This window comes from Amblyraja radiata, chromosome 2 (genome assembly GCF_010909765.2).
Source record: "Amblyraja radiata isolate CabotCenter1 chromosome 2, sAmbRad1.1.pri, whole genome shotgun sequence".
In the NCBI taxonomy this organism is placed as follows: Eukaryota; Metazoa; Chordata; class Chondrichthyes; order Rajiformes; family Rajidae; genus Amblyraja; species Amblyraja radiata.
The window spans coordinates 133241554-133269312 of record NC_045957.1 but is presented as its reverse complement, the minus strand read 5'-3'; the positions used below and the strand labels follow the sequence as shown (position 1 = coordinate 133269312).

Sequence of the window (27759 nt, the reverse complement as noted above, 5' to 3'; positions counted from 1 at the left end):
TCTTCTTGACACTTTTTTTTGTCTGCTGTCTGCGATCCATTTTGACCATTCATGCGGGCAGTGCTACAAGACTGATTCCTTCTTGTAGGGAATGTTTTCTGGGTGAAGGCCTCACTCGTATCCCATCTGAAACTCTCCCACACTCCCACTTTTCCCTAAATCTATGTCCATCAATTAATCAATCACTTTATTCATCACATACACAATAAGGTGCAGTGAAATTAATTTTGCCAGCAGCGGTACAATCAAAAAAGAACACACAATACACAATAAAAATGTAGCACAAACATCCACCACATCATTCTTCATTGTAGAAGGCATAAAGCACAGTCAGTCCTCCTCAATTGTTCCCCCGTGGTTGCGGCCATAAACTTCCGTAGTTGCTGCTGCGGGTGGCCAGATGTTCAGGCCCTCTCGTCGGGACGATAAGTCCCGAATTGGCTCTTCTCAACCGTTATGTCGTAGGCCGCAGGCCGGTGGTCGAAGCTCTTCTCCGGGGATGGTAAGTCCACGCCGCGCCCGCGGCTAGAAGCTATGAAGACTGGCTTCAGGATGTTATCGGCAGTGGGCCGGCGGTCGGAGCTCCATAGAGGAGGCAACCAAAAGCGGTCCCCCCTTTACCCCTCCCCCCCCCCCCCCCCCCCCCCCCCCCCCCCCCCCCCCCCTTTCCACACTATTTGCCTCTGTATTCCGCAATTTGAGATTTGTAATAGAAAAAATCACGTGTTAAAGTGCACATTGTCAGATATTATTTAAGGCCATTTCTATACATTTTGGTTTCACCATGTAGAAATTACAGCAGTGTTTATTCATAGTTCCCTCCCTGCTTGTAATTGCTCAGCTGTGTTCAAATGCCTCCTTAATGCAGGTATAAGAGAGCTCTCAGCACCTAGTCTTTCCTCCAGTCTTTCCATCACCTTTGGAAACTTTTATTGCTGTTTATCAACATGTGGACCAAAGTTGTGCCAATGAAAGTCAAACAAACCATTAAGAGACTGCGAAACAAGGATAAAACTGTGAGAGACATCAGCCAAACCTTCGGCTTAGCAAAATCAACTGTTTGGAACATCATTAAGAAAAAAAGAGAGCACCGGTGAAGCAAAGGGACTGGCAGGCCAAGGAAGACCTTCACAGCTGATGACGGAAGAATTCTCTCTATAATAAAGATAAATCCCCAAACACCTGCCTGACAGATCAGAAACACTCTTCAGGAGTCCGATGTGGATTTGTCAATGGCCACTGTCCGCATGAACATGACTTCATGAACAGAAATACAGAGACTACACTGCAAGATGCAAACCACTGGTTAGCTGCAAAAATAGGATGGCCAGGTTACAGTTTGCCAGGAAGTACTTAAAAGAGCAACCACAGTTCTGGAAATAGGTATTGTGGACAGATGAGTCAAAGATCAACGTATATCACAGTGATGGCAAGAGCAAAGTATGGAGGAGAGGTAGAACTGCCCAAGATCCAAAGCATACCACATCATCTGTGAAACACAGTGGTGGGGGTGTTATGGCCTGGGCATGTACGGCTGCTGAAGGTAATGGCTCACTTATCTTCATTGATGATACAACAGCTGATGGTAGTAGCATAATGAATTATGCAGTGTATAGACACATCCTATCTGCTCAAATTCAAACAAATGCCTCAAAACTCATTGGCCGGCAGTTAATTCTACAGCAAGACAATGATCCCAAACATACTGCTGAAGCAACAAATGAGGTTTTTCGAAGCTTGAAAAAAGGTCAATTCTTGGGTGGCCAAGTCAATTACCCGATCTGAACCCAATTGAGCATTCCTTTTATATGCTGAATAGAAAACTGAAGGGGACTAGCCCCCAATACAAGCATAAGCTAAAGATGGCTACAATACAGGCCTGGCAGAGCATCACCAGAGAAGACATCCAGCAACTGGTGATGCCCATGAATCGCAGACTTCAAGCAGTCATTGCATTCGAAGGTTATGCAGCAAAATACTAAACATGACTACTTTCATTTATATGACACTGCTGTGTCCCAAACATTATGGTGCCCTGAAATGGGGAGGGGGGGGACTATGTATGAACAATGCTAATTTGTACATGGTGAAACCAAAATGTATAAAAATGGCCTTTATTAAAATCTGACACTGTGCACTTTAACCACATTTGATTTATTTTTCTATTACAAATCTCAATTTATGGCGTACAGAGGTAAATAAATAAATGATGGGTCTTTGTCCCAAATATCATGGAGGGCACTGTACATCAATCATGTTTTCATCTTAACCTTTTCTGCTCATGAGAGACCTGGCTTGTCGTGTCTCTCCTCAATGATGTCCCATCTCGGGTGTATCTCCTTCGTAAACCTCATCGCTATCATATCCTTCTTCCTGTACCTTGGTACCAGACCTGCATGCAGTATTCCAGCTGAGTGTAGGAAGGAACTGCTGATGTTCGTTTATACTGAAGCTGGACACAAAATGCTGGAGTAACTCAGAGGTCTGATTAATATTTTGTAACTTGCCTACTTCTTTCTGTATTCAGTATCCTGACTAAAGAAGGGCAGTATCCCCTGGCTCAGTGGACACAGATTAGGGTCATGCAGCAGATACAACGATGGAGGAAGGAAGGAATCAGTTTGTTTTCCATCTGTTCAATAGAAGATGATTAAGTTTATGCTGCTGTTGATTTCGCTAAACATATATCTTATCTTGGACATGGAAATAATGCGAAAAAAATGTAAGTGTTTGCAATAGAAATTGGGAAATTCAATGAATGAACATTTTTTGATTGCATGCCAGATTGCAAGATTTATTTTTGATTAGTACAGATGTCAGAGGTTCTGGGGAGAAGGTTAAGAGGGAGAGATAGATCAGCCATGATCGAATGGCAGACTTGATCGGCCGAATGGCCTAATTCTACGACTATTCCTCATGACCTTATGCCAGCTCTGTAGACTGAATAGTCTAATGCATTCTCTCATGTAGATTTGCATATTGAGATTATATTAGATAAACAACACTATTTAATTCCAGTTTGAAGAAGGATCTCGACCCAAAACGTCGCCTATTTCCTATTTAATTCCTGATCACCTGTATACACACGTAATTTCAGTTTGACTGGGCCTTTCTGATGCGTGTATTGTAATGAATACAAATGCCAGTTTGTTGTATGCATTGGTTTTCTGCGATCACCATTTATTTTTCTTCTATGAAGCCGTGGATATACTAAATCTATTTTGAGGTTATATTGTTGGATATGTATCAAGTACTTGGCAGTCATATGCTCCTGTAATCTTGGCTTTTAATTTACAAATAAAGTAGGAATGTTTATCTCTGTGTTAATTGACGAGAACCTATTTATTCCCCAGTAGCTCAACTGATTTGCCTGTTAATGTGTACCATTGCTGAATGACAGGAAACATTAAGTATTTAATTATCGGTTTTGTTGCTGAGTTTTTATACTGAATTTGTTTAGCTTCTGCCAAGCTTAATATGTTAATTTTGCATTTTTTTTCTTCCCCTTTTGGCAACATTAAGTGGCTTAAAGCCAAGGTAAGATATATAGTTTCCTATTGTTGTGCACTGTAGAAATTTCTAATGAAACCACGGTTCCCGTGTCTTTTTGGGTACAATGGGATTATAAATACATTCTTTTAGTTGGCATTCCCAATGTGATAAATGTACAATTAAAATATCTGTCTTTGAAGTGTGCCATCGTAGATTTAACAGCGAAATTTGTAGTTTAGTTGTTGGGGAGTTAATTGTGTTTCTTGTGGGGTTTTTTGGATACATTTGGGGAAATTTACACACCCTAAAACTTTAATGAAGCAAATCATTCTACCCATGATTCACTTAGTGTTTTATTCATTTTTGAAAAGTTTATATATGCGTGAGGACGCAAATAACTTTCCAACTGGAATAATAACTTCCTAATGGAAATAATTAAGAATACTTCAAATATGATCCATATCTGTACTTTAGTTTAAAACATGCTTTTCTTTACTCTATAACCCTTAAATTTACATTTGAGATATTCTTTGTTTTAATTGTTTGCTAGGCTATGGTTTGCAACCTCCCAATAGGCTAATGGTTATCCTTGTACCTTAATGGTGACATTTTGCATTGCAGATCACGCACATGTCCGTCTGATAGAAGTGACAATCCTACAAATTTGCAGTGTAAAAGGATACTATTTGGGCCATTACAAACAAATTGGTCAATAGAACTATTGAAATTAATGTAACTTTAAAGCACTGTTTGCAAACTTGTGTCTACTGCACTGTCCTTCTGCAGAGCAATCATGTACCATTTCCCTGGTTGTGGAAAATCTACAAGGATGAAAGGTGTACAAAATGTTCAATTTATGAATTGTTTTGGTAGGATTTATTATTTATTTGCTATTTGAAACAGACATGGTTTTTGCTCTTCCTACAATCTACCATGTTCCCTTGTCTCAAATTATTCTGCAGTTTATTATTCAGGAGGCTAATTGCAAAGTACTTTCTGAGAACGTGGCTACAAATAGCCAACTTGGCATAAGGAACTTGTTCAAGTTTGTCTCGACTGTCATCTGTATAAACCAATAAGGTTTGAGGGGAGTTGAATTTTTTTTTTTAAGAGACCAGTTCTCTATTTTTTATGGGATAAAAGATCATAAGTTAAAGCAAGGAGTTTCAGTTAAGCATTCCTTAATTGCAGATTTTTCTTTCAGCATGGAGGTAACCAGCCTGCAAGAACTGGCACACTCACTCGGACAAATCCACCTACACAGAAACCACCAAGTCCCCCAATGTCTGGACGTGGAACATTAGGGTATGTTGCAACCTTTAAATGGGGAAGTCTTGTTCACCGCCAGACCTCAATCTGCCCTCTATTTTCGATGGGGAAACTGCTTTTTTGTGAAATTACATAGTTGCATTTGATTACTGGAGTTGCCTTGGATTTGCTTATATATTTGTGTAAGAGTGCTAAATTTCAAACAGATTACCTTGTATTAAGTGGGATATTTTAGTTTGCTTTTCTTCAAGGTAAGGTGGAAAATTAAAAACTTAGTTTAGAGGAAAATTCCACCCTTTTGAATTATGTAGGTTATTCTGCTAGTTGCATTCCTAAGTAATCTTGCATTATAGAAAATCGTGTTATGAAATCAATTGTGTCAATGGGGACAAGGGGGTTCGGATCTAGAGAATTAGAGTTGCATTTTTTTTTAATGGCAGGATTTTCTAAAGTAAAAGTTTTTTTTAATAGCTTTAAGTATTTTTGTTAGTGCAAGCTAAAAATACTAAAGGTAGTATGGTATATTGTTTAACAGGGTATCATTGTACAATTGTCAACAGAAGTAATTGCTTGTCAATTTAAATCACCATCTGCAGTGAAACTGACTGTTCTCAAGAGACACTGATTTACTGTGGGGAGGTTACGTGAAAACAGATTTTTTTCATGACTGCTTTTTTCTGAGTTTAGATATATAGCATGGAAATTGGTCCTTCGGCCTACGAAGTCCACGTTGACCACCAATCACCCGCTCACACTTTCATATCCACTCCCTACACACTCGGGACAATTTAGAGGCCATTTAATCTACAAACCTGCACGTCTTTGTGAGGAAATAGGAGCATGCGGCGGAAGCCCATGTGGTTGTAGGGAGAACATGTACGTTCCGCGCAGGTAGCACCCGAGGTCAGAATCAAACCTGGGTCGCTGCCGCTGTGAGGCAGCAGCTGTACCATCTGTGCCATTGTGCTGCCCACTGCTTGTCAATTTAAACGAATGTTTATGCGTTCTACTTCCCAAACAAAATTGTGTTATAAACAATTCTGCCCATGTAATAGAAGTATTTCTCAACCTCATTTTATACAATTCAGGTTATGGAAACAGAACTACCTGTAGGTGTTTTGTTAAATTTAAATACTACTATGCAGTTCATTTGAAGATCCAATTCTTAACTTTTATAGAGCAACTGCTAGCCAAATATAGTAATTTCACAAATCTTGCTGACTGGAGTTGGCAGCTCAATTGGAACCGTGGGTTTTCACCTATTTATACGTCACCTCAAGCTTCCTCGTGGTTGATGACATGGAGATGTAAAACGTACTGAATGACATCTGTGGAATCCTTTGGTGGGGTCTGGTCTAGGAATCGCCAGCATTTTGCTGGGGAATTGCCTCTAATGCCTATGACGGGTTTCTTTGCCTAAGAAGAAAGAGAGAATCTTTTCAGTGTTTACAATGAAATCTTTTAAACTTTTTGAAATTTAAAATAGACATGTTTTTTAAATGCCTCTTGTCAGACATTTAGACTCCTAGTCAGCTTGACAGGTGATGACAACTGACTAAAATTAATAAAACATTGCTCTCCACAACTGGACTTGGTAGTGTGGCATGTGGGGATTATTGGATTCAACAAAATCAGAGCTTTTAAATGTCCAGAAAGATTACTTTGGTGCAGTAAAAGGTACATGTGCACAGGCTACTGTTCCTGGGGTCAAACAGCACAAGCATGCCACTTGGTCCATCGAGTACTAATCTCATTTACCAGAGTTGGTCCTTTGCCTCTATCTTGGTGATTCAAGTGTTTGTTCACATGCTGCTTAAATGTTGCAAGAGTATCTGACTCACCCACCATGGGCACTAGTTTGCGATTACAACTACCTTCGGGTGTGGGGAATTCTTGCTTGGATCCCCTCTAAATATTTTACTCCTTATCTTAAACCTCATCTTAAGCCTGCTGGTCTTTTACACATACATAGATATAGACAATAGGTGCAGGAATAGGCCATTTGGTCCCTCGAGCCAGCACTGCCATTCAGTGACCAAGGCTGATCATCCACAATCAATACCCCGTTCCTACCTTCTCCCTAAACCCTTGATTCCACTTACCCTAAGTGCTCTATCTAACACTTTTTTGAATGCATCCAGTGAATCGGCCTCCACTGCCTTCTGAGGCAGAGAATGCCACAAATTCATAACTCTGTGTGAAAAAGCTTTTCCTCAGTTCTAAATGGTCTATCCCTTATTCTTAATCTGTGGCACCTGGTTCTGGACTCCCCCAACATCGGGAACATGTTTCCAGCATCTAGCGTGTCCACTGCCACCCAGCTTTGTGCCATCTGCCATGAGGAAATGTTTCTTATCATCTACCATGGCTGTGCCTCTTATGATTTTGTGTATCGTAACTAGTTCTCTCCACCCACCCAACCCCCCCCCCCCCACGGTCCATTGCTCTAAGGAGTGCTAAATCTGCCTACCCAGACTCTCATAACAAACAACAAATATTCTGTCACCCACAAAAACTCGTGAAGCTCCTCTGCACTCTTTCCAGTATAATCGCGCCACCTGTGGGGATTTAAAAAAATGTGTACACCAAGGTCCCTTTGCTCCTTAATACTCCCTTGGGCCCTATCATTCTTGCCATTTGTCACACCCTCATTCGACTACACTAAAATGCACTCCCTTGCACTTAACAGGATTGAATTGTACCTCATTTGCCTGTTCAATTTACCAGCTGATCATTATCAATCAGTATACTAAGTTGCTCATCTTCGCTGCCAACAACATTATCAATTTTGTGCAATTTCCGAAGTTACTAATCATGTTTCCTACATTACAGTCAAGTAGTTAATGTATCTAACAAGCAGCAAGTGTCCAGGCACTGATCCCAGTACTACATCGCTGATCACAGACTTCCAATCATAAAAATACCACTCTACCATCTTCCTCTGGCAAACTGGATCCAAAATTGGGAATTGGAGACAATGTGTCTTGAATTCTGTGGGCTCTAACCTTTTGGAACAGCTATCCATGTGAGACCTTGCCATTATCTTATTTGGTGCCTGAAAACCACATCAACTATTTGTTATCAATTCAAAAAAACTTAAAATTAAACTCGGTGCTGCCTGTGATTCATGAGAATATTATGAGGTCACTTTTTCTCTTCCTATAGACGAAATACTCCCTACAAAACCTTAGAACCTGTCAAGCCACCTGTTATTCCCAATGATTACATGACTAGTCCAGCTCGGAATGTGGCAAACCAGCAAAGCCCTATTAGAACAGCATCACTCAACCAAAGGCCGAGAACACACAGGTAGGATTTGTTCTGAGAATAGTTTGTTTTTTAATACTGTTGATATCAGGGCAAGTGACATTGAATCTGCTCGTCACTTTGGCTTACTGCAAGCTGGTCATGGTCCATATATTAACTCCACCAATTTGTATTAGAGCAAAATGATCTAATCTTTGAGAATGCTAATGTACAAAATGCATTTTTTGTAACCTTGTAGATATTGGCTGTAGAAATTTCAGGCTTGTCTTGGGTTCTCATGGGTTGGGAGCTGCTGATGCTCTGATGTAATTCGGCCCAGTAAAAAAGCATCTACTGTCCCCCAGTTGATTTCGCAACCATATGCTACTAATTTCCAAACAGTGCCCTCTATAATGTTTGGGACAAAGGCCCATCATTTATTTATTTGCCTCTGTACTCCACAATTTGAGATTCGTAATAGAAAAAGTGCACATGGTCAGATTTTAATAAAGGCCATTTTTATACATTTTGGTTTCACCATGTAGAAAACAGCAGAGTTTATACATAGTCCCCCCCCCCCCCCCCCATTGCAGGGCGCCATCATGTTTGGGACACAGCAGTGTCATGTAAATGAAAGTAGTCATTTAGTATTTAGTTGCATATCCTTTGCATGCAATGACTGCTTGGAGTCTGCGATTCATGGACATACCAGTTGCTAGGTGTCTTCTCTGCTGTTGCTCTGCCAGGCCTGTATAGCAGCCATCTTCTAGCTTATGCTTTTGGGGGCTAGTTCCCTTCAGACTTCTCGTCAGCATATTAAAGACAGGCTCAATTGGGTTCAGATCGGGCGATTGACTTGGCCACTTAAGAATTGACAATTATTTAGCTTTGAAAAACTCCTTTGTTGCTTTAACAGTATGTTTGGGATTATTGTCTTGCTGTAGAATGAACCGTCGACCAATGAGTTTTGAGGCAATTGTGTTAAACTTGAGCAGATAGAATGTGTCTATAAACGTCAGAATTCATTATGCTACTGATGATAATCAGCAGTTGTATCATCAATGAAGATGTGAGCCAGTACCTTCAGCAGCCATACATGCCCAGGCTATAACACCCCCACCACCGTGTTTCACAGATGAGGTATGCTTTGGATCTTGGGCAGTTCCTTCTCGCCTCCATACTTTGCTCTTGCCATCACACTGATATGTTAATCTTCGTCACATCTGTCCACAAGACCTTTTCCAGAACTGTGGTTGCTCTTTTAAGTACTTCTTGGCAAACTGTAACCTGGCCATCTATTTTTGCAGCTAACCAGTGGTTTGCATCTTCCAGTGTAGCCTCTGTATTTCTGTTCATGAAGTTTTCTGTGGACAATGGTCATTGTCAAATATACACCTGACTCCTGAAGAGTGTTTCTGATCTGTCGGACAGGTGTTTGGGGATTTTTCTTTATTATAGAGAGAATTCTTCTGTCATCAGCTGTGGAGATCTTCCTTGGCCTGCCTGTCCCATTGCGATTAATAAGCTCACCAGTGCTCTCTTTCTTCTTAATGATGTTCCAAACAGTTGATTTTGGTAAGCCTAAGGTTTGGCTGATATCTCTAACAGTTCTATTCTGTTCTATTCAGTCTCATAACGGCTTCTTTGACTTTCATTGGTAAAACTTTGGTCCACATGTTGATAAACAGCAATAAAATTCTCCAAAGGTGATGGAAAGACTGGAGGGAAGACTCGGTGCTGAGAGCTCTCTTATACCTGCATGAAGGAGGCAATTAAACATACCCGAGCAATTACAAACACCCGTGAAGCCAGGTGTCCCAATCATTTTGGTCCCTGAAATGGGGATTCTATGTATAAACACAGCTGTAATTTCTACATGCTGACAATGTGCACTTTAATCACATGTGATTTTTTAAAATTTTCTATTACAAATCTCAAATTGTGGAGTACAGAGGCAAATAAATAAATGATGGGTCTTTGTCCTAAACATTCTGGAGGGCACTGTGTACTTTATTTCACTTCGAAGCAAATTAGAATTCTGTAATGTCTCTGCTGCCTGTGGCTTTTCTCACATTAAATGAGAAATGTTAAGGCACTACTTAATATGATGTAAATCCTTTATTTGAATGTGGCAAAGTGGAGCTTTAGGAATTGCTCGATGTTGTGTAATATCTGAATTGACAAAGGTGAATTTATTAGACTGTAAAATTGTTTCCTAGTTGTAGGTTATAATTAATAAACAGTTTGTCAGCATCCCAGTGTCAAGAATTTGGATCTCTTGACATTTTTTTATTTAAACATTTCTCTGGTCTTTTATTGGAATCACTGGTTTCTCATGAAAAAAGAAATTGCTGGACGCAGCAGGTCAGGCAGCATCTGTGGAAAGAAATGGAGGTTTTGAAGACTCAAGCAAAGTTGAGATGCATTAATTGTCAATACAAGTACAGTGAGGTACAGGTACAATGAAAATGTTATAGCAATAGCAGCAAACATAGGCATGTAAACTCAAACATCACATAAACATAAATTATTCATCATATAAATGCTGCAGTGAAAAGAAAAAGACTGCAAAAAAAACAAGACCTTAGTGCAAAAACGCAATTAGAAAACAAGTCCATAGTGGTGCATGAGAAGAGAACATGGCCCAGATGATGGAGATTCTTGACGATAGATGCTGTCGCCTTGAGGCAGTACCCAATGTAGATGTTTTGATGATGGGGCGAGCTGTGCTCATCATTTTCAGAATGGCAGAAACATTGTCTGGGGAACAGTTTAACCCAAAACATTATTTCAAACCGAGACTCGTTCTACACAACCTGCCTGATCTATCATGTCTTTCCAGCAGATAGACACAAAATGCTGGAGTAACTTAGCGGGACAGGCAGCATCTCTGGAGAGAAGGAATGGATGTCGTTTCGGGTCGAGACCCTTCTTCAGACTGATCAGGCAGATGTCTTTCCAGCATATGGTGTTTGGTTCATATTTCAACCAATTTTATTTGCTCTATAGTGAGAGGAGGCCCATGTTATTAGGGAGAAAACAACTATTTAATAATATTTAAAATAACTATTTAAACTATAAAATATTTAACGGGTAAGAGACAGTAAACCAAGGCCATCTCAAAGTTCATGTGCCACTCTTTCAAATAAATAAGGCAAATGGAATATTCAACTTCATTGTAGTGATTATTTTCTGCACTGGAATCCTGCTGAGTGCTGTCAAGCAGTGATAATCCGTAAAAATTCTCTTGGCCCATGAAGTATGCTTTCCCTAATTAAAGTATCTCCTGCCACAGAGATATGCTCCTTGAGAGGAAGAATGAGGTAAAATTGATGCAGGTAAAATAGTTCAAAGAATGCGGTTTCTATTTTTATTTTAGATTTCGAACACTTGCTTTTTCCACCAGTGATGGTGCCTAAAATTAGGGAGCATAATCTCAGCGTTAAAGGGGTGAACAGAAGAGGATTCTTTGGAGTTGTCATTTAGAATATTCAAGACTGAAGGACAACTTTAAACAACAGAGAATTGTTGTGTGCAATGAGTGCAGTCATTCATTTCATATCTGCTATATTTACATTACTAGTTTAGCCACAAATATAGAATAGCAGTACCAAACTTAGGATATCGAAATGACTTAATTTGACAATTTATTTAAAACTGTATGTGTTGAGTACAAGGGTAATGTACAGCAATTCTCTCGTGGACCAAACACTCCACCCTCCCTCTCTATTCCCCATGGATGTTGGATAGCTGTATGCTGCTAATTTGATTTTTATCCTCCCACGTTTCTATCAGCTCTTCCAGATTCTCCCACTCATCTATACACTATGGGCTACTTACGATGCCAGTTAACCTCATTAGTCTATGTAAATGGAGTGTGGGTGGAAAGATGAGCACCTGGAGGAAACTCCACAATTCACAGAAGAACATGCAAATTCAAAGCAGCTCTAGAGATCAGGATTGAACCCAAGTCACTGGAGCCGTGTAGCAGTAACTCTCAGCTGCGTCACTGCCACCCACTGAATGTATAGAATGGTGGAGCAGGCTTGATCCTACTCCTATTTATTATGTACTTGTGCAAAACATTGAATTAATGTTCGTTGAATTTGCACATTGGAGTTGTGGTTTGGATTTTCATACAAGGAATGGCACTGAAGGTTGTTGCTAAATTCCTGGAGTGGGTTATGGATTTAATGTTTGTGTCTCTGCTTGTCTGAATAACCATCTGAACCTGCAGGGAGTGGTGAACACAGCCCAGTTCATCACAAGCTTGTCACTTCCTTCCATCCAGTCCATCTTCACAGTGCATCGCATCAGGAAGACTGGAAGTATCAAGGATGCCAGTCATTCTGGCCGTACTCTTCTCTCTCCCTCCTGGGGGAAGATCCAGGAGCTTGAAAACCCAGGCGTGCAGATTTGAGAACCATTTCTTTCCACTGCTATTAAATGGTTGAACCTCTTTCACACCCCCTTCCCGGAGGTTCTGCAATGTACTTCAGATCTTGCAAGGAGTTGTTGGATTTTGGGAGGGTTGCAAGGTAAAATTGTGTACTTAACTGTTTTAAATTTTCTCTGCAGTGGAAGCAGTGGGGGAAGTGGAAGTCGAGAAAATAGTGGAAGTAGCAGTATAGGCATTCCAATTGCTGTGCCTACACCCTCTCCGCCCACCCCTGTACCAGGTTTGTTAACTTCTATTGATTTATAGAATAATTAATGGCTCATATTTTAAAATATATTCTCTTTTTATAATGAATAATTTTTAACTTCACCTATGAAATCTAAAATGGATTTGCTGATTTGATTGTTTAATTTCCACTTAAATAGTTAAACTGCGACTTAATATCTATCATTAGAGAGCAAATCCAGGCAACAGGCCAAGAGATCTGAGCCGGTGTTTGATTTTTAGCATCGCAGCTTCGTTTATACTAGGTAGACATGGAAAATGCACTATTGATCCAAAACATTGCTACTTGTGCACTGTCAGGTACTTGAGGAGTTCTAGGAAGAAAGGACATTAATGGTCCTCAAATTTAACTGTTGCCTTTTTCATTTTACTCTTAAGTAATTGTATAACATTCCAAATTTGCATATTTGCAAAAATACCCATGTAAGTAGAATTCGTTACGTTAAAATACAAGAAGTTGATCAGTGACTTTAAGAGACAGCATTTCCATATTCCAGATGTTCAGGGAGATACAACAGGGTTTGCATGGCTTTTCCTTAAAGTGAAGCATTACCTGCAATGCAGATCAGAAGAGCCCTGTTTGAGGGGAAGGAACTGCTGAGTTTTAATGTAATATACAGCATGTAATATACATTTTAGGTAACACAAAATACTTTTCGGAATAACATAGTGAAGAAATGTAGCAATGTGCGTTGGCGTGCCTAATAATAAGAGTTTCTTAAGTATACATTAATTGCAGAGTCAATAATGTGGTGTTTACTATACCCCCAAAATGGTGTCTCATATAACGTCTTCAATAAAAGGGAGCCTAATTAATTACTGTGAAACGGAGATGAATCTTTTGACAGCAGAACTTGAATATAACAACTAAGTTCTCAAAATGAATCCAACTATAAGCAAAGATTCTTTAAATTTTAAGTTAGAACTATTTTCAGCAATTTTATTGTAGGTAAAATGTCTTGTTTGTTTTGTTTTTAATTACATAGATTCTAACTCTCATCAAATCCCATTTGACCTGAAATCAAAGCACATGGTTTATTAATTGATCGAAACACAACAAAATGGTGCTTACAGTCTTGGAATAACTAATCATTTTATCTGCCACCATCACAATTCTTTATTTATACTGCCATTTAAAAGCATTATTAGATTTGTTGTAACACAATGCGTTTTCTTGTAGCATCATCATTTTTTACTCCTGCTGGAGCCCCTTCCCTGCCACCACCACCACCCCCACCACTGCCTGGGGGAAGTTTCATAGGTGAGACTGACTCCAGCATGGAACTATACACTCGTCTGTCCTTTCCCTCACAGCAGGCTCAATGGGTGTGGTAAATGGTATTGATTTGCAGTGGATCGTAAACACTAAAGCTTGGTGCAATGCTTTTGGGTTATAAGGAAGTGTTTGGAGGCCAAACTACTATTAATCCATGTTGTTCTCTTTAAATGGATAATTCCAATAACACGGTCCAAGAACTATGCAGAAATATCAAAAGTGTAAAATGTTAAATCAAAGACCTGGTCTCTCTTGCTTTAACAGTCAGTTTCTCTTCAAAGCATAACATTGTCATTTTTCCTTGATGGGGCCATCCCTGACTCAATAACTGAGCATCCACAGTGCAAGGAGGTGGAATATTTCACACACTTGTAATGCCCCTGTCCCACTTAGGAAACCTGAACGGAAACCTCTGGAGACTTTGTGCCCCACCCAAGGTTTCCGTGCGGTTCCCGGAGGTTTTTGTCAGTCTCCCTACCTGCTTCCACTACCTGCAACCTCCGGCAACGACCTGCAACCTCCGGGAACCGCACGGAAACCTTGGGTGGGGCGCAAAGTCTCCAGAGGTTTCCGTTCAGGTTTTCTAAGTGGGACAGGGGCATAACACTGCATGAGAAATTTGTCCTCGTCTCAATCTTAAATGCCAAATCCACTGATACTGAAAGCATACCTCTAGTTGGAGACAGGCTGAAGAAATGGGTTTCAACATTTAACCCCACAGTCCTTTACAGAATCTTCCACTTGGAAATATTAGTGTTGACTGCTGAAGTATAGCTTTACTGTTCTCTCTTTTCTATCTTCAGTCCTAATATGTTGTTGCATCCTTTAAGGCTCAACAATGCTTTAAATGTAACCCAAGCTAACCTTATGCTATACCCACATACCAAATTGTTTTTTGTTTTGTTTTGGTATAATTGCTTTAGTCAGTAACTGCTTAGGGGCACTGATCCATGGTTCCTTCCAAATTCTTGACCTTTCGGCCTAAAAAAGCTGAATGTATCAGCACTTATCCACAGCCCTCTTGTTGAGGTTTACTTTGTAAAAAATAATTATGTTAGTTGGCCTTTATTTCTTAGGAACTATTTGTCAAACCATTGAATGGTGGGAAAGGAAAGCAATGAGAGTAGAGGTTTGTAAGGGGATCGGATGAGAAAAATCAGTTCTTGAAAAATGTATTGGTTGTGGCACCAACATGGATCAAATTGTCCTTAGGCCTTCTATTAAAAAATTTACTTGCTTCTAAAGAATTAACATTTTGGTATTGAAATAATCAAATTATTTAAATTTGTATTAAAAATCTTAACTGTCTGATTGCTGTTGCATTGTTTCATGACTGTAGTTAAAGATTGTATTTTTGTTTGAGTTTCTCCGTGTCTACGTCCAGATTCAACAAGAAGTAAGATTTGGAACTCTAGAAAGAATGGGTAAAATGCATATCATCAGTGCTACTTTTTACTTTTTATTCAAATGGTAAGATGAACAGGAGCTGTGACGACAGGTGGTGCTTCTCTCTGGTGATGATAGTTATATGTTTATTTGGTTTTAATGCATTGTTTATTGTATCCGCTCACATTTTTCCTCCTTTGCCTGGTTTGAAGGTTGGTTTTCTTCCACTAATCAAATCTATTGGGAATTATGGAATAATGCTTTCTTTTTTCCTCCTCTGCTCCTACCTAACGCATTCAGCTGGCCCTGGTTCGGCTCCTGGTTCCCAATACAGTACCATGACCAGGCAGATCTCTCGGCATAATTCCACAACCTCTACAGCTTCTTCTGGGGGCTTCAGGCGAAATCCTTCGGTGACAGCTCCGTTTTCTGTGCAGCCTCATATTAATGGTGGCCCTCTTTATGCTCAAAATTCAAGTAAGGCTTTTACTTTAATACTGCTTCCAAATGCATATCAGTGTTGCATGTTGAACTAATTGAGATTTGAAGTCTCATTTAATATGTTTTGTTGTGTTTATTGTCATTTTAAATATTATGCATGGTCCAGTTCTGACGGTGAAACATTCTGCACTTAGTACTATGAGTGGCTGCAATAACAGTGAACAAAGACAAATGGAATTTAACTCGCACAAGTACAAAGTGATGCATTTTGGAAAGTTAACCCGGGGCAGGACATACACCATGAATGACAGGGTCCTGGGGTGTGATCTAGAACATAGAGATGTAGGAGTACACATACATAGTTCCCTGAACCTGGTGACATAGGCCAGACAAGGTGATGAAGTCGTTTGCACACTTGCCTTTATCGGACAGTGCATTAATATGAGTTGGGACGTTATGTTATATTTGATTGGTTAGACTGCTCGTGGAATGTTGTGTTTGGTTCTGGTTGGCATACTGTAAAAAGGATGTAATTAAGATAGAGAAGAAGCAGAAAGGATTCAAGGATTCTGTGGGGATTAGAGTTAGGAGAGGCTGGGACTGTTTTCACAGGAGACTGAGGAATGACCTTGTTAAAAATTGCAAAATAATGAGGGGTAAGGTGATGAAGAAAGCACACTATCGTCATTTGATGGGGCATCGAGTACAAAAGTAGGAATGTCATATTACAGCTGTACGTCTTTGGTGAGACCACACCTGGAATATTGTGCTCAGTTCTGGTCACCATGCGATAGAGAGGATATGATTAAGCTGGAGAGGGCGCAGAACCGATTCACAAGGACGTGATTGGAACAGGAGGGCTTGAACTATAAGGAGAGACTTGAAAGATGCAACTGATTTCACTGAAGCAAAGGAGGCTGAGGGGTGACATTACAGAGGTTTATAAATTTGTGAGGGTGGTAGCTAAGATGAATGATCGCACACTTGTTTCCTGAGTAGAGGAGTCGAAAAGTAGAGGGCATCGGTTTACAATGTTTGACAGACATTTGGGCAGGCACATGGAAAGGAAAAGTTTAAGAGGGATATGGGCTAAATGTGTGGCTCAGACCAACTGAATTGACGGAGGCGAATTTGGCCCAAGGGCCCATTTCCATATTGCATTAAGTAAAATGGGCCAATCTATCTATATTACTAAAAGTCTGATCTTGACCACTTCCTGTTGTTCTGTATATTGATTATAGAAAAAACGCTGCCACTTACGGCTGTGATTTTTGGCCATCCTACTCAGAGTCCCCCTCCGCTGCGCAGATCAAAAGGATTTTTCCCATCGATGAAAAATATAAAAGAGTTATTAGTATTTTAAAAATGTTGAGATTCTCTCTCCTGAAGGCCACGCACCTTCTGGAGGGACTATAAAACCCGGAAGTGTTGAGTGCCTCTGTCAGTCTCTGCAAGATGGGGGAGCGAGACGGTCACATCTCTCAATCTCACTCTGTGAATAACACTGAACACATGTCTACTAAACTGAGTGGTTTTACTGACCTGTCAGTGCCCTTAATGTGGTTTGAAAATATAGTTTGGAAATGCTTAAGCTGTGTTGCCTTTGGTTTGGAAATGCTAAAGCTGTGTTGCCTTTGGTTTGGAAATGCTAAAGCTGTGTTGCCTTTGGTTTGGAAATGCTAAAGCTGTGTTGCCTTTGGTTTGGAAATGCTTAAGTTGTGTTGCCTTTGGTTTGGAAATGCTAAAGCTGTGTTGCCTTTGGTTTGGAAATGCTAAAGTGCCTTGCCTATGGTTTGGAAATGCTAAAGTTGCCTTGCCTAATTAAAGTTGCCTTGCATAATTAAAGTTGCCTTGCTTAATTAACGTTGGCTTGCCTTCTATATAATTAAAAGTCTAAACTTGACCACTTCCTGTTTGCGCTTTATATTGATTTTAGACAAAACGCTACCACGTACGGCTGTGATTTTTGGCCATCTTACTCAGAGTCCCCCCTCCGCTCCTCAGATGCCGAGGATTTTCCCCATCAATGAAAAATAAGAGTTATTAATGTTTAAAAAATGTTGAGATTCTCTCTCCTGTCAATCACGCCATGAAGGCCACGCCCACTTCTGGTGGGAGGGGGAGGGACTATAAAACCCAGAAGTGTGGGCGTGGCTCAGTCTCTGCAAGATGGAGGAGGGAGAGGTCACGACTCGCTGTCTTTAGTGGCCTTGCATCCTGCTTGAAATGGTATGAAACTACATGAATTTGGTGGCCTTGCACCCTGCTTGAAGTGGTAAGAAACTGCACTTGAATTTGGTGGCCTTGCACCCTGCTTGAAATCGAATTTCAAGGAATAGCCGTGAATCAACTGCCAGCCCATCAGCCGTGAGTGAGTGAGTTGCCAGCACAACAGGCTTGAGTGACTGAGCTGCCAGCCCAAGAATCCATTCGGCCCACAATGTTCATACTAGCCCCCTGGAAACCAGTCTCTTCAGCTCACAACACCCATACTAGTGCTCCAGAAAGCGCCGCCCCCCCCCCCCCCCCACTGGCCACCAATATTGGAATTGGTGGAGAGGTGGAATATTGCGTTGGGGGACCAGCCCTCCCGTGTGATGCTGGGACAAAAGGGTCCCACTTAGTCTAGTATTAAGTAAAATCTTAAGTAAGACAGCCAATATTGGAGGTAGATATAGAATTTAGAGCAGACAGTAGAACAGGACAGGAACTTTGGCTTACGATATCTATGTTGAAGATGATGCCAAATGAAACAAACCCACTTATCTTTCTCGAGGATATAACTCAATATTTGATATCTGATCTATGTGTGGTTTGGAAGCTGTACAGAATGCTTGTTTGAGTGACGGGATGTGATATCCCAACAGGGGAAATAGATAGCTGATCAATGACTACCAGGATTTTCAATCTCTGGAAGCATGCGCAATCCTTTGGCTAGAGCATTATGGGAATACCTTTCCACAATGGATTTGTAACAGCAATGGTTTGAAAGGTAATTCTCTCTTTTTTTTTTCTTCTTTTTTTTTGCTTTTTTTTTTTTTGCATTAGCACATTCATAGCAATTAGTGTCCCCAACCTATGAAAGATCAGGTTTGGAAATTTGGCTTTTCAGATGGGTCTGATACAGAATCAGCAAACTAATTTGGTTGGTTCATACATTTGTTAAATTTGAACTGGGACATCTTGAAATATGCAAATTTGTGACATACCCCCACTGAATTGCTTTTAGAATCTTCCAACTTGTTCTGGATCACCTCTTAATCATCTGCTAAAAACTGGATAACATGCAACAAAAAGCTTTTCACTGTACCACTGTTCATGTGACAATAATAAGCTAAACATTAAACACTAACAACACAAATGTGGATTGTTAAGGTTTTGTTTACATAAGGACAAACCATTAAACCTATGGTCAAATGAATGACTATTTCTGAATTGGCTAAGATCACTGGGTCGTTGAAGCAATGTTATGTGAGGACATACAGTTTTTGTTTGGACATTATTATGCACCTTTTACAGGAAGCCATGTGAGCTGTCTGGGCAAAGTTTAAGGTGTATTTTAAACTGCAATATTGCTTGTTCAACTTCTGGAAAGGGATGTATGTTTGCAGGACTGGTGATACCACTGTAGTTAATGAGATTTATATGAGAGTCTACCCACAGAAGTCATATTAAGAAACTTGATAATTGAGAATAAATTATTTTTCTTTTGACAAAAGCAGTTGTTTTTGCAAAATGTGCTGTTGCATACATTGACCTCGTAAGGATCCAGAGTCGAGGTGAACTTATTAGAACAGTGAGAGGGCTGTCATTTCCTGTCTTGGCATTTCTCTCATATGCGCTGACACCAGCTGGGCAGCTACCCCCCCCCCCCCCCCCCCCCAATGTTGCCATGGTTCCCTTTCGACTCCCATTAGTGAATATGTGTTTATGAAATGCCTTTAAGAAATTGAGGTAAATATGTCTCTGGTCTATTTCTCTCTTTAAAAGTTGTTGTCAAATTCATGAGGCCCAGTTATCAGTCAGTCTTCCTGTAGAGTCTTCAAATAGAAAGCTGCTATTTCACTCTAGTGCAACTTTGCGGTTTGCTTAGTTTTCCTTCCTAAATGTTCTCAATTCTATTTGTCAAGTTTTCTTTTTTCCCCTGTTCTGGCCTAATGTTGAAAGGTGGCAGCACTAAGATTGTAGGTTCATAACAGTTGCATCCTGTTTCGAGTGGATGGTGGGAATTCAGTATACAAAATTGCTAATTACTGATGTCTGCTGAGAAATCACCCAGAGAGTTGTGAATCTGTGGAATTCACTGCCATAGAAGGCAGTGGAGGCCAATTCACTGGATGTATACAAGAGAGAGTTAGATATAGCTCTTAGGGCTAACAGAATCAAGGGATATGGGGAGAAAGCAGGAACGGGGTTCTGATTTTGGATGATCAGCCATGATCATATTGAATGGTGGTGCTGGCTTGACGGGCCGAATGACCTGCTCCTGCACCAATTTTCTATGTTTCTAAGAGGGCTGTTTTCATGCTTGTAGCCATTTGGGTGCTGAAATCTGTCAGATTGTTGATTTTGCTGTATTTAATGAGCTTTTTGAAAATTAGGGCATTGGCACAAAAAAAGGCCAGATCACAATGTATATGTGTCTTTTTACAATACTGGAGAGATTTTGAGGAACAAGATTTTTACACCAATACACTGTTCTTAACAGAAATCTACCCATCAAGTGAATCTTATAAATAACAGATATAAATCAGATAACTTCAAGACTGAAAGTCAAAAAAAATTTTCATGACAGACAAATTTTAATCGTTTTACCACCAATGTGGACACCAAAAATGTGACATTAAACACTCTGCCACATTATGAATATTTAATTCATAAATAAACTTCATATGGCCCCTCATACATATACGTTTTGATAATGATCTTGGGAAATATCTTCATCAATACCAGGAGAAAAATACAGTATGTCTGGTATTCCGCCTAGCAAAGATCCAGTAACGGTTGTTGTGCTTGGTGTCCATTGTCATAACAACTTTTATCGGGGTTGGTACCTCCATAGGTTAAATCACAGAGGCTCCAAACCTCTACTGCTTTTCACAAACCCCAACGAGGTATCCTATGGCAGTAGTGATTTTTCGGCGAGTTAATTCTTTTTTCGTATATTCAAATTTAATATATCAAAAACATCGTGGTATCAAAAACACAACGACCGTTTATGATATATTTCCGACTTTTTAAAGCCAATCAAAAAAATATTTTGGGCATAAATTGGTCATCAAAACTAAGAAACTGAGCCAATCTTCAATTTGGCAACACACTGTCTCTTGTTTACCTTTCGTACGGACACAAGTCCTTTGCTTCATTAGGCGAGAAATAGTATTGGGTAGGTTAATGGGACTGAAGGATGATAAATCCCCTGGGCCTGATGGACTGCATCCCAGGGTCCTCAGGGAGGTGGCTCTAGAAATAGTGGACGCATTGGTGATCATTTTCCAATGTTCAATAGATTCAGGATCAGTTCCTGTGGATTGAAGGATAGCTAATGTTATCCCACTTTTCAAGAAAGGAGCGAGAGAGAAACGGGGAATTACAGACCAGTTAGCCTGACTTCGGTGGTGGGAAAGATGCTGGAGTCAATTATTAAAGAGGTAATAATGGGGCATTTGGATAGCAGTAAAAGGATTAGTCCAAGTCAACATGGATTTATGAAAGGAAATCATGCTTGACTAATCTTCTGGAATGTTTTGAGGATGTGACAAGTAAAATGGATGAAGGGGTGCCAGTGGATGTAGTGTATCTAGACTTTCAGAAAGCCTTTGATAAGGTCCCGCACGGAAGACTGGTGACTAAAATGAGACTACATGGTATTGAGGGTGTTGACATGGGTAGAAAATTGGTTGACAGACTGGAAGCAAAGAGTAGGAGTGAATGGATCCTTTTCAGAATGGCAGGCAGTGGCGAGTGGAGTGCCTCAAGGCTCGGTGTTGGGGCCGCAACTGTTTACCATATATATTAATGATTTGGAAGAGGGAATTAGGAGCAACACTAGCAAGTTTGCGGTTGACACAAAGCTGGGTGGCAGTGTGAACTGTGAAGAGGATGTTAGGAGGTTGCAGGGTGACCTGGATAGGTTGAGTGAGTGGGCAGATGCCTGGCAGATGCAGTATAATATAGATAAATGTGAGGTTATCCACTTTGGTGGCAAAAACAAGGGGACAGATTATTATCTCAATGGGGTTAGGTTAGGTAAGGGGGAGGTGCAGCGAGACCTGGGCGTCCTTGTACACCAGTCACTGAAAGTTGGCTTACAGGTACAGCAGGCAGTGAAGAAAGCTAATGGAATGTTGGCCTTCATAACAAGAGGATTTCAGTATAGGAGTAAAGAGGTTCTTCCGCAGTTGTATAGGGCTCTGGTGAGACCACATCTGGAGTATTGTGTACAATTTTGGTCAATTTTGGTCTCCTAATTTGAGGAAGGACATCCTTGTGATTGAGGCAATGCAGCGTAGGTTCACGAGATTGATCCCTGGGATGGCGGGACTGTCATATGAGGAAAGATTGAAAAGGCTAGGCTTGTATTCACTGGAGTTTAGAAGGATGAGGGGGATCTTATAGAAACATATAAAATTATAAAAGGACTGGACAAGCTAGATGCAGGAAAAACGTTCCCAATGTTGGGCAAGTCCAGAACCAGGGGCCACAGTCTTAGAATAAAGGGGAGGTCATTTAAGACTGAGGTGAGAAAAAACTTTTTCACCCAGAGAGTTGTGAATTTATGGAATTCCCTGCCACAGAGGGCAGTGGAGGCCAAGTCACTGGATGGATTTAAGAGATAATTAGATAGAGCTCTAGGGGCTAGTGGAGTCGAGGGATATGGGGAGAAGGCAGGCATGGGTTATTGATAGGGGACGATCAGCCATGATCACAATGAATGGTGGTGCTGGCTCGAAGGGCCGAATGGCCTCCTCCTGCACCTATTTTCTATGTTTGTGTCAACTAGGAAGCTCCACAACCACCGTGACAGACCTGCGAGCTACAGCCAGTCCCGGAGCAGGGAAGCCAACCTGGGAACTGCAGCTAGTCCCTGGGCAGGCGCGTCGACCGGGGCGCTACAGCCAGTCCCGGGGCACGCAGGCGACCTGGGCGCTACAGCCAGTCCCGGGGCAGGCGAGGGACCTGGGAACTGCAGAAAATTAATTGAAAAACACGTTGAAACTAATGCGAAAAACAACACCAAGTGTCACACTGTGGTGATAGATGTGGCCCGCCATCCGCTTACAGACATGGGTCCTGGCCCCTATGCAGAACAAGTTTGCCGACCCCTAGTGTAACGCGAGTTGTGATGTCCACTCAGATGGATGCAGTATTCTACTACATGATCAGGTGAATGAAGTGGAAACTGTGTTTGCAATTTTATTGTTCCATGTGGTATTCATAAACATAGAAAGGAATGTATTTGTGTATTCTGTGCCATTTTCGGAAACGCCATCAATATGCTATCATTTCTTATATTTTTTGTTGATACTATGTTAGTCATGAACACCATAAAGTGCCTGTCAATGTTTTTGAAGGAATTTAAAATTTGACCCCCTTTGTCACATTTTTGTGTGCAGTATTGTAAAAAGACACATATGAAGTTGCCAGTTTCAATTTACCATTTAAAATGGCCTTTCATCTGACATTTTGATACAAAATTACCTTTAGATTTGCGATTAAAATTAATAACCTGTATAATTTACTGCAAATTAGTAACCTTAACATTGGTAAGGTTTTTGATGCAGATTTTAAAAAGAGACCAGCTGAAACAATAATTCAGCTATATTTTCCTTTAACTTGTATAATAAAGATCTACATGAGGTGCTGAAGTTGTCATAAGGAAATTATCCAACTGCAGTTAAAGGAATTTATTAGAGACATTGGCACATATCCATAAATGCCAAATGGACTTCCAATGAATAGTTGTAAAGTCTTCAAATGTCTAAGCCAATGGTACTCTCTAATCTTTCACTGGCTGTCCCAGTGTTATTATACATTAAATTGTGACTTGATGCTTAGTTTCTCCAACTCTGCACTTTCTTGTGGCCCTTTAAACCCCGCCTGTTTGTAAATTGGATTTATCTAAGTTGAATTGGGTTGGTGCCCTATACTGTAAATCATAGCCATTGTATGGCCTTCTCTTTGTTGAGTGACTATACCCTCCTTCCCCTCCCCTTCCCAGCGCTCCCACAGCCTACTGTCTCCGCCTCTTCCTTTCTTCTTCCCCCCCCCACCCCCACATCAGTCTGAAGAAGGGTCGTGACCCGAAAAGTCACCTATGCTCCATAGATGCTGCCTCATCCACTGAGTTTCTCCAGCATTTTTGTCTACATACCAATACTGTTGGTTGACTAGTCCAAAGCTACATTTTGTTTGCAGAGTTTCCGTTTGCATTTGACAGCCTTGGGACATACTTCCTTCCACTAACAGAAAGAAGCTTGCTCAAGTAAATCCTCAAGACCTGTTTTCTTTCCAGTGCTTCAACATTGTAATTGCGAGATGATTAAGATGATTTAAAAGGATAAACGGATGTTATCTCAGTTGGATTGTTCCTTTTAATTAACGTTAATTGATTTTATAATCGTCACATTTATGGAACCTTTGTCTTGGGGGGAGAGGGGGGTAGAAATGGTGGCTTCCTGTTTTGTCATCTCAAATTTGCAATTGAGTACCTGGCATTCTTTAAAAATATTACTGCAGTGGAACCTTATTTACTACAGGCAAATATTTGGCTATTAGTTAAGACTTGGGTGTGGGATCCAACTGATTACATTTCCAATAGTACTTTAAATACTCTGATTTAAACCTGATCCGTAGAATTCCTATTCCAAAAAAAAAAGAGATTTTTGTACTTGGAGAAATGAGGTTGCACTGCCCCGTTAAGCAATTATGTGTTCTCAGTCAATGTGAATGACAGCTTTTTGTGTTTGCCTTTTCCTTCTGCTCTTCATGTTGCTCCAACGTGGCCTTTGTTCTTGCCAGCATCCCTAGCTCCACCCCCTCCCCCTATGCCTCAACTGACTCCACAGATACCTCTCACAGGCTTCGTGGCCAGGGTGCAGGAAAACAGTAAGTTTAAAGGCTTGTGCATTCATTTTTCATTTAAGGTCAGAAGATTGCATGATTGACGTTTTCACAAGTTCTGGAACTTTCTCTACTGCTTTGCACGGAACACTTCTTCAGCTATGTGCTCGTTGATACATTTTCGATTGCAGGCACTGCCTTTCCTTGTTTCTTTGATGTGCAATATCCAGTTCCTATAAATGTCTTGGTATATGAGCTGGCCTATGTTTTGAACTCGGCTGCCTATCTTGGATCAGACCTGTAATATTACAATTTGGCAGCAGCAATCATAATTGGATTTTTCAAAATAAAATTGAAGCCAAATTTGGCTCCTTTCTGTGCGGATTTTTTCCAGGCTCAAAACTTTGCATGCAATTTCAAATCTAAATTATTTTTTAGCAGTTAAGTAGATAATAAGCTAGTTGACGGAGAAACTCAGCGGGTGCAGCAGCATCTATGGAGCGAAGGAAATAGACAAAGTTTTGGGCCGAAACCCTTCTTCAGTCTGATGTAGGGTGGGGGGTGGGAAGAAGAAAGGAGAAAGGAAGAGGAGGAGCCAGAGGGCTGAGGGAGAGCTGAGAAGGAGAGGAGAAACTCCCCTTCTCAGCTCTCCCTCAGCCCTCTGGCTATTCCTCTTCCTTTCTCCTTTCTTCTCCCCACCCCACCCTACATCAGTCTGAAGAAGGGTTTTGGCCTGAAACGTTGCCTATTTCCTTCGCTCCATAGATGCTGCTGCACCCGCTGAGTTTCTCCATCACTTTTATCTACCTACGATTTCCCACCATCTGCAGTTCCTTATTAAACAATAATGCTAGTTGATTCAGGCAACTTATTCTTGTGTTGGAATGGAATTCTAAATTACATTTTCGGTTAATTAAATCAACATTCTGTATATCGCACATCTAATAGTCTTTTTAGTGGCAACCTGTTGCATTTGTCATTCTACGCATGTGTTAGAATTGAGAATTAATAAACTTCCTCCTGTTCATCTTGCTGTATAGTTTTACATTTGTGCAAAGAATGTTTTAGATTCTATCTGCAGAAAGATGTGCTGAGTGTACCCGGCCTCATTATTAAAATCTAGGAATATAAAGTTGATACCTAATGGACTGTTAATTGTATATATTGATTCTTGAACTTCATACAAATGGTAAGACACGTTTACTCCTTGTACTGAATTATACACAAATTATATAGAGCAGTTATTTGAATTGCTGTATTTGAATTAAATTTGCCTAGTCCCACGGTATGGTTTTTATTTTACACTTATAACATTCCCACTTATCTTTCCAAATGGAAGAAAAACTTTAGTAAACATTTTAGTGCTTCCATATTATTCTGCACCTTAAAATATCCACTGCATTCGTTATTTGTTGTAAGGAAATGCATCAAAACTGCATTGTTGCACGATTAAATCTATTTTACAATCGCATATTGTTTTGAATTATCTAAATTGATCTTTGTACAGGTTGAATATTTTTTAAATATGACCTATAAAGCATTTCACAAGTAGATCTTTGTAAAATCCTCTTTCAAAATAGGATCAATATTATATGGCATTTTAAACCACCTTTGAACAACTGAAATAAGATGCATCAAATTATAAACTGTTGAATGCAGTTTGGAATTGTATCTTAATTGAGGCAGCTTGCATTAAAAATCTTTATGCAGAACTTAAATGTTCAGTTTTATGTTGACTAACTGGTCTTACACCTCTCTGCATGTTTTGTGAAAGCTTGAAATACACAATGCATGCTAATTTGATTTATTGTATCGAATAAAAAGTAAAATGTTAAATATCTGATTATATCTCTAAATTTGCACATTGTTGCAGTTGCTGATAGTCCAACCCCCCCTCCACCTCCACCGCCAGATGATTTACCAATGTTTGATGAATCACCACCTCCACCTCCCCCACCCCCTGTGGACTATGAGGATGAAGAGGCAGCAGTCGTGCAATACAATGACCCATATGCTGATTCTGACCCTCAATGGGCACCAAAGATTTATCTTGAAAAAGGTAAGTGATGTTGAACTGTATTAACTAAAATTTTCAAAAACTCAATTAAACCAATTTAATTCCAAGCAGCTGTGAGATAAAGCTAATTAGTAGAACACATCTGCAGCTTTCTTCTCTTCACCCCCTGAGAGGTCCTTATGTGAAATGTCGGCTATCCATATATTCCATAGATGCTGCCTGACCAGCTCCACTGACTAGTTCCTGCAGTTCCTTATGTCTACACGGGTCAGTTAAGATGATCTGAATGATGGAATTGGCTTTGTGTTCCAGTTTGTGGATGAGACAAAGATGGGTGATGGAGCAGATGGTATTGAGGAAGCAGGGAGGCTGTGGAAGGACTTCGACATTTTGGGGGAGCGAGCAAAGAGGTGGGAAATGGAATACAGCTTGGGTAAAATGTATGGTCATGCACTTTGGTAGAATAAATAAAGGCGTAGACTACTTTCTAAACGAGGAGAGGATTCAGAAATCAGAGGGTCAACGGGACTTGGGAGTGTTGGTGCTGGATTCCCAAAAGGTTAAGTGGCAGGTTGTGTCTGTGGAAAGGAAGGCAAATGCAATGTTGGCATTCATTTTGAGGGGGCTAGATTATAAAAGCAAGGATGCAATACTGGGGCTTTATTGGACACTGGCGAAGCCACATTTGAAATATTGTGAGCAGTTTTGGGGCCCATATATGAAGGGTGTGCTAGTTTTGGAGGGGGTCTAGACGAGGTTTATGAGAATGACCCTGGGGATGATGGGGGGGGGGGGATCTCATTGAAACTTCTTAGATAGTGCAAAAGGTCAAGAGTGGACATGGAAAGCATGTTTCCATTAATGGGAAAGTCTAGAACCAGAGGA

At 40.4% G+C, this 27759-nt stretch overlaps 1 protein-coding gene across 16 annotated transcripts in view; it reads left to right on the top strand.

Moving 5' to 3' along the window:
* Positions 1–27759, top strand: part of abi1 (abl interactor 1) — a 101003-nt gene that overhangs the window by 66750 nt on the left and 6494 nt on the right. Inside the window, exons 4-11 of one of the 16 annotated variants that reach the window (XM_033016003.1) lie at positions 3523–3537; positions 4697–4797; positions 7927–8070; positions 12586–12686; positions 13875–13952; positions 15654–15830; positions 24816–24902; positions 26728–26916. In XM_033016003.1, the coding sequence (XP_032871894.1) occupies positions 3523–3537; positions 4697–4797; positions 7927–8070; positions 12586–12686; positions 13875–13952; positions 15654–15830; positions 24816–24902; positions 26728–26916 (892 nt within the window). Of the gene's footprint in view, positions 1–3522; positions 3538–4696; positions 4798–7926; positions 8071–12585; positions 12687–13871; positions 13953–15653; positions 15831–24815; positions 24903–26727; positions 26917–27759 lie in introns of all 16 variants that reach the window. The other 15 variants (XM_033015998.1, XM_033015991.1, XM_033016008.1 and 12 more) reach the window with 15 other exon arrangements.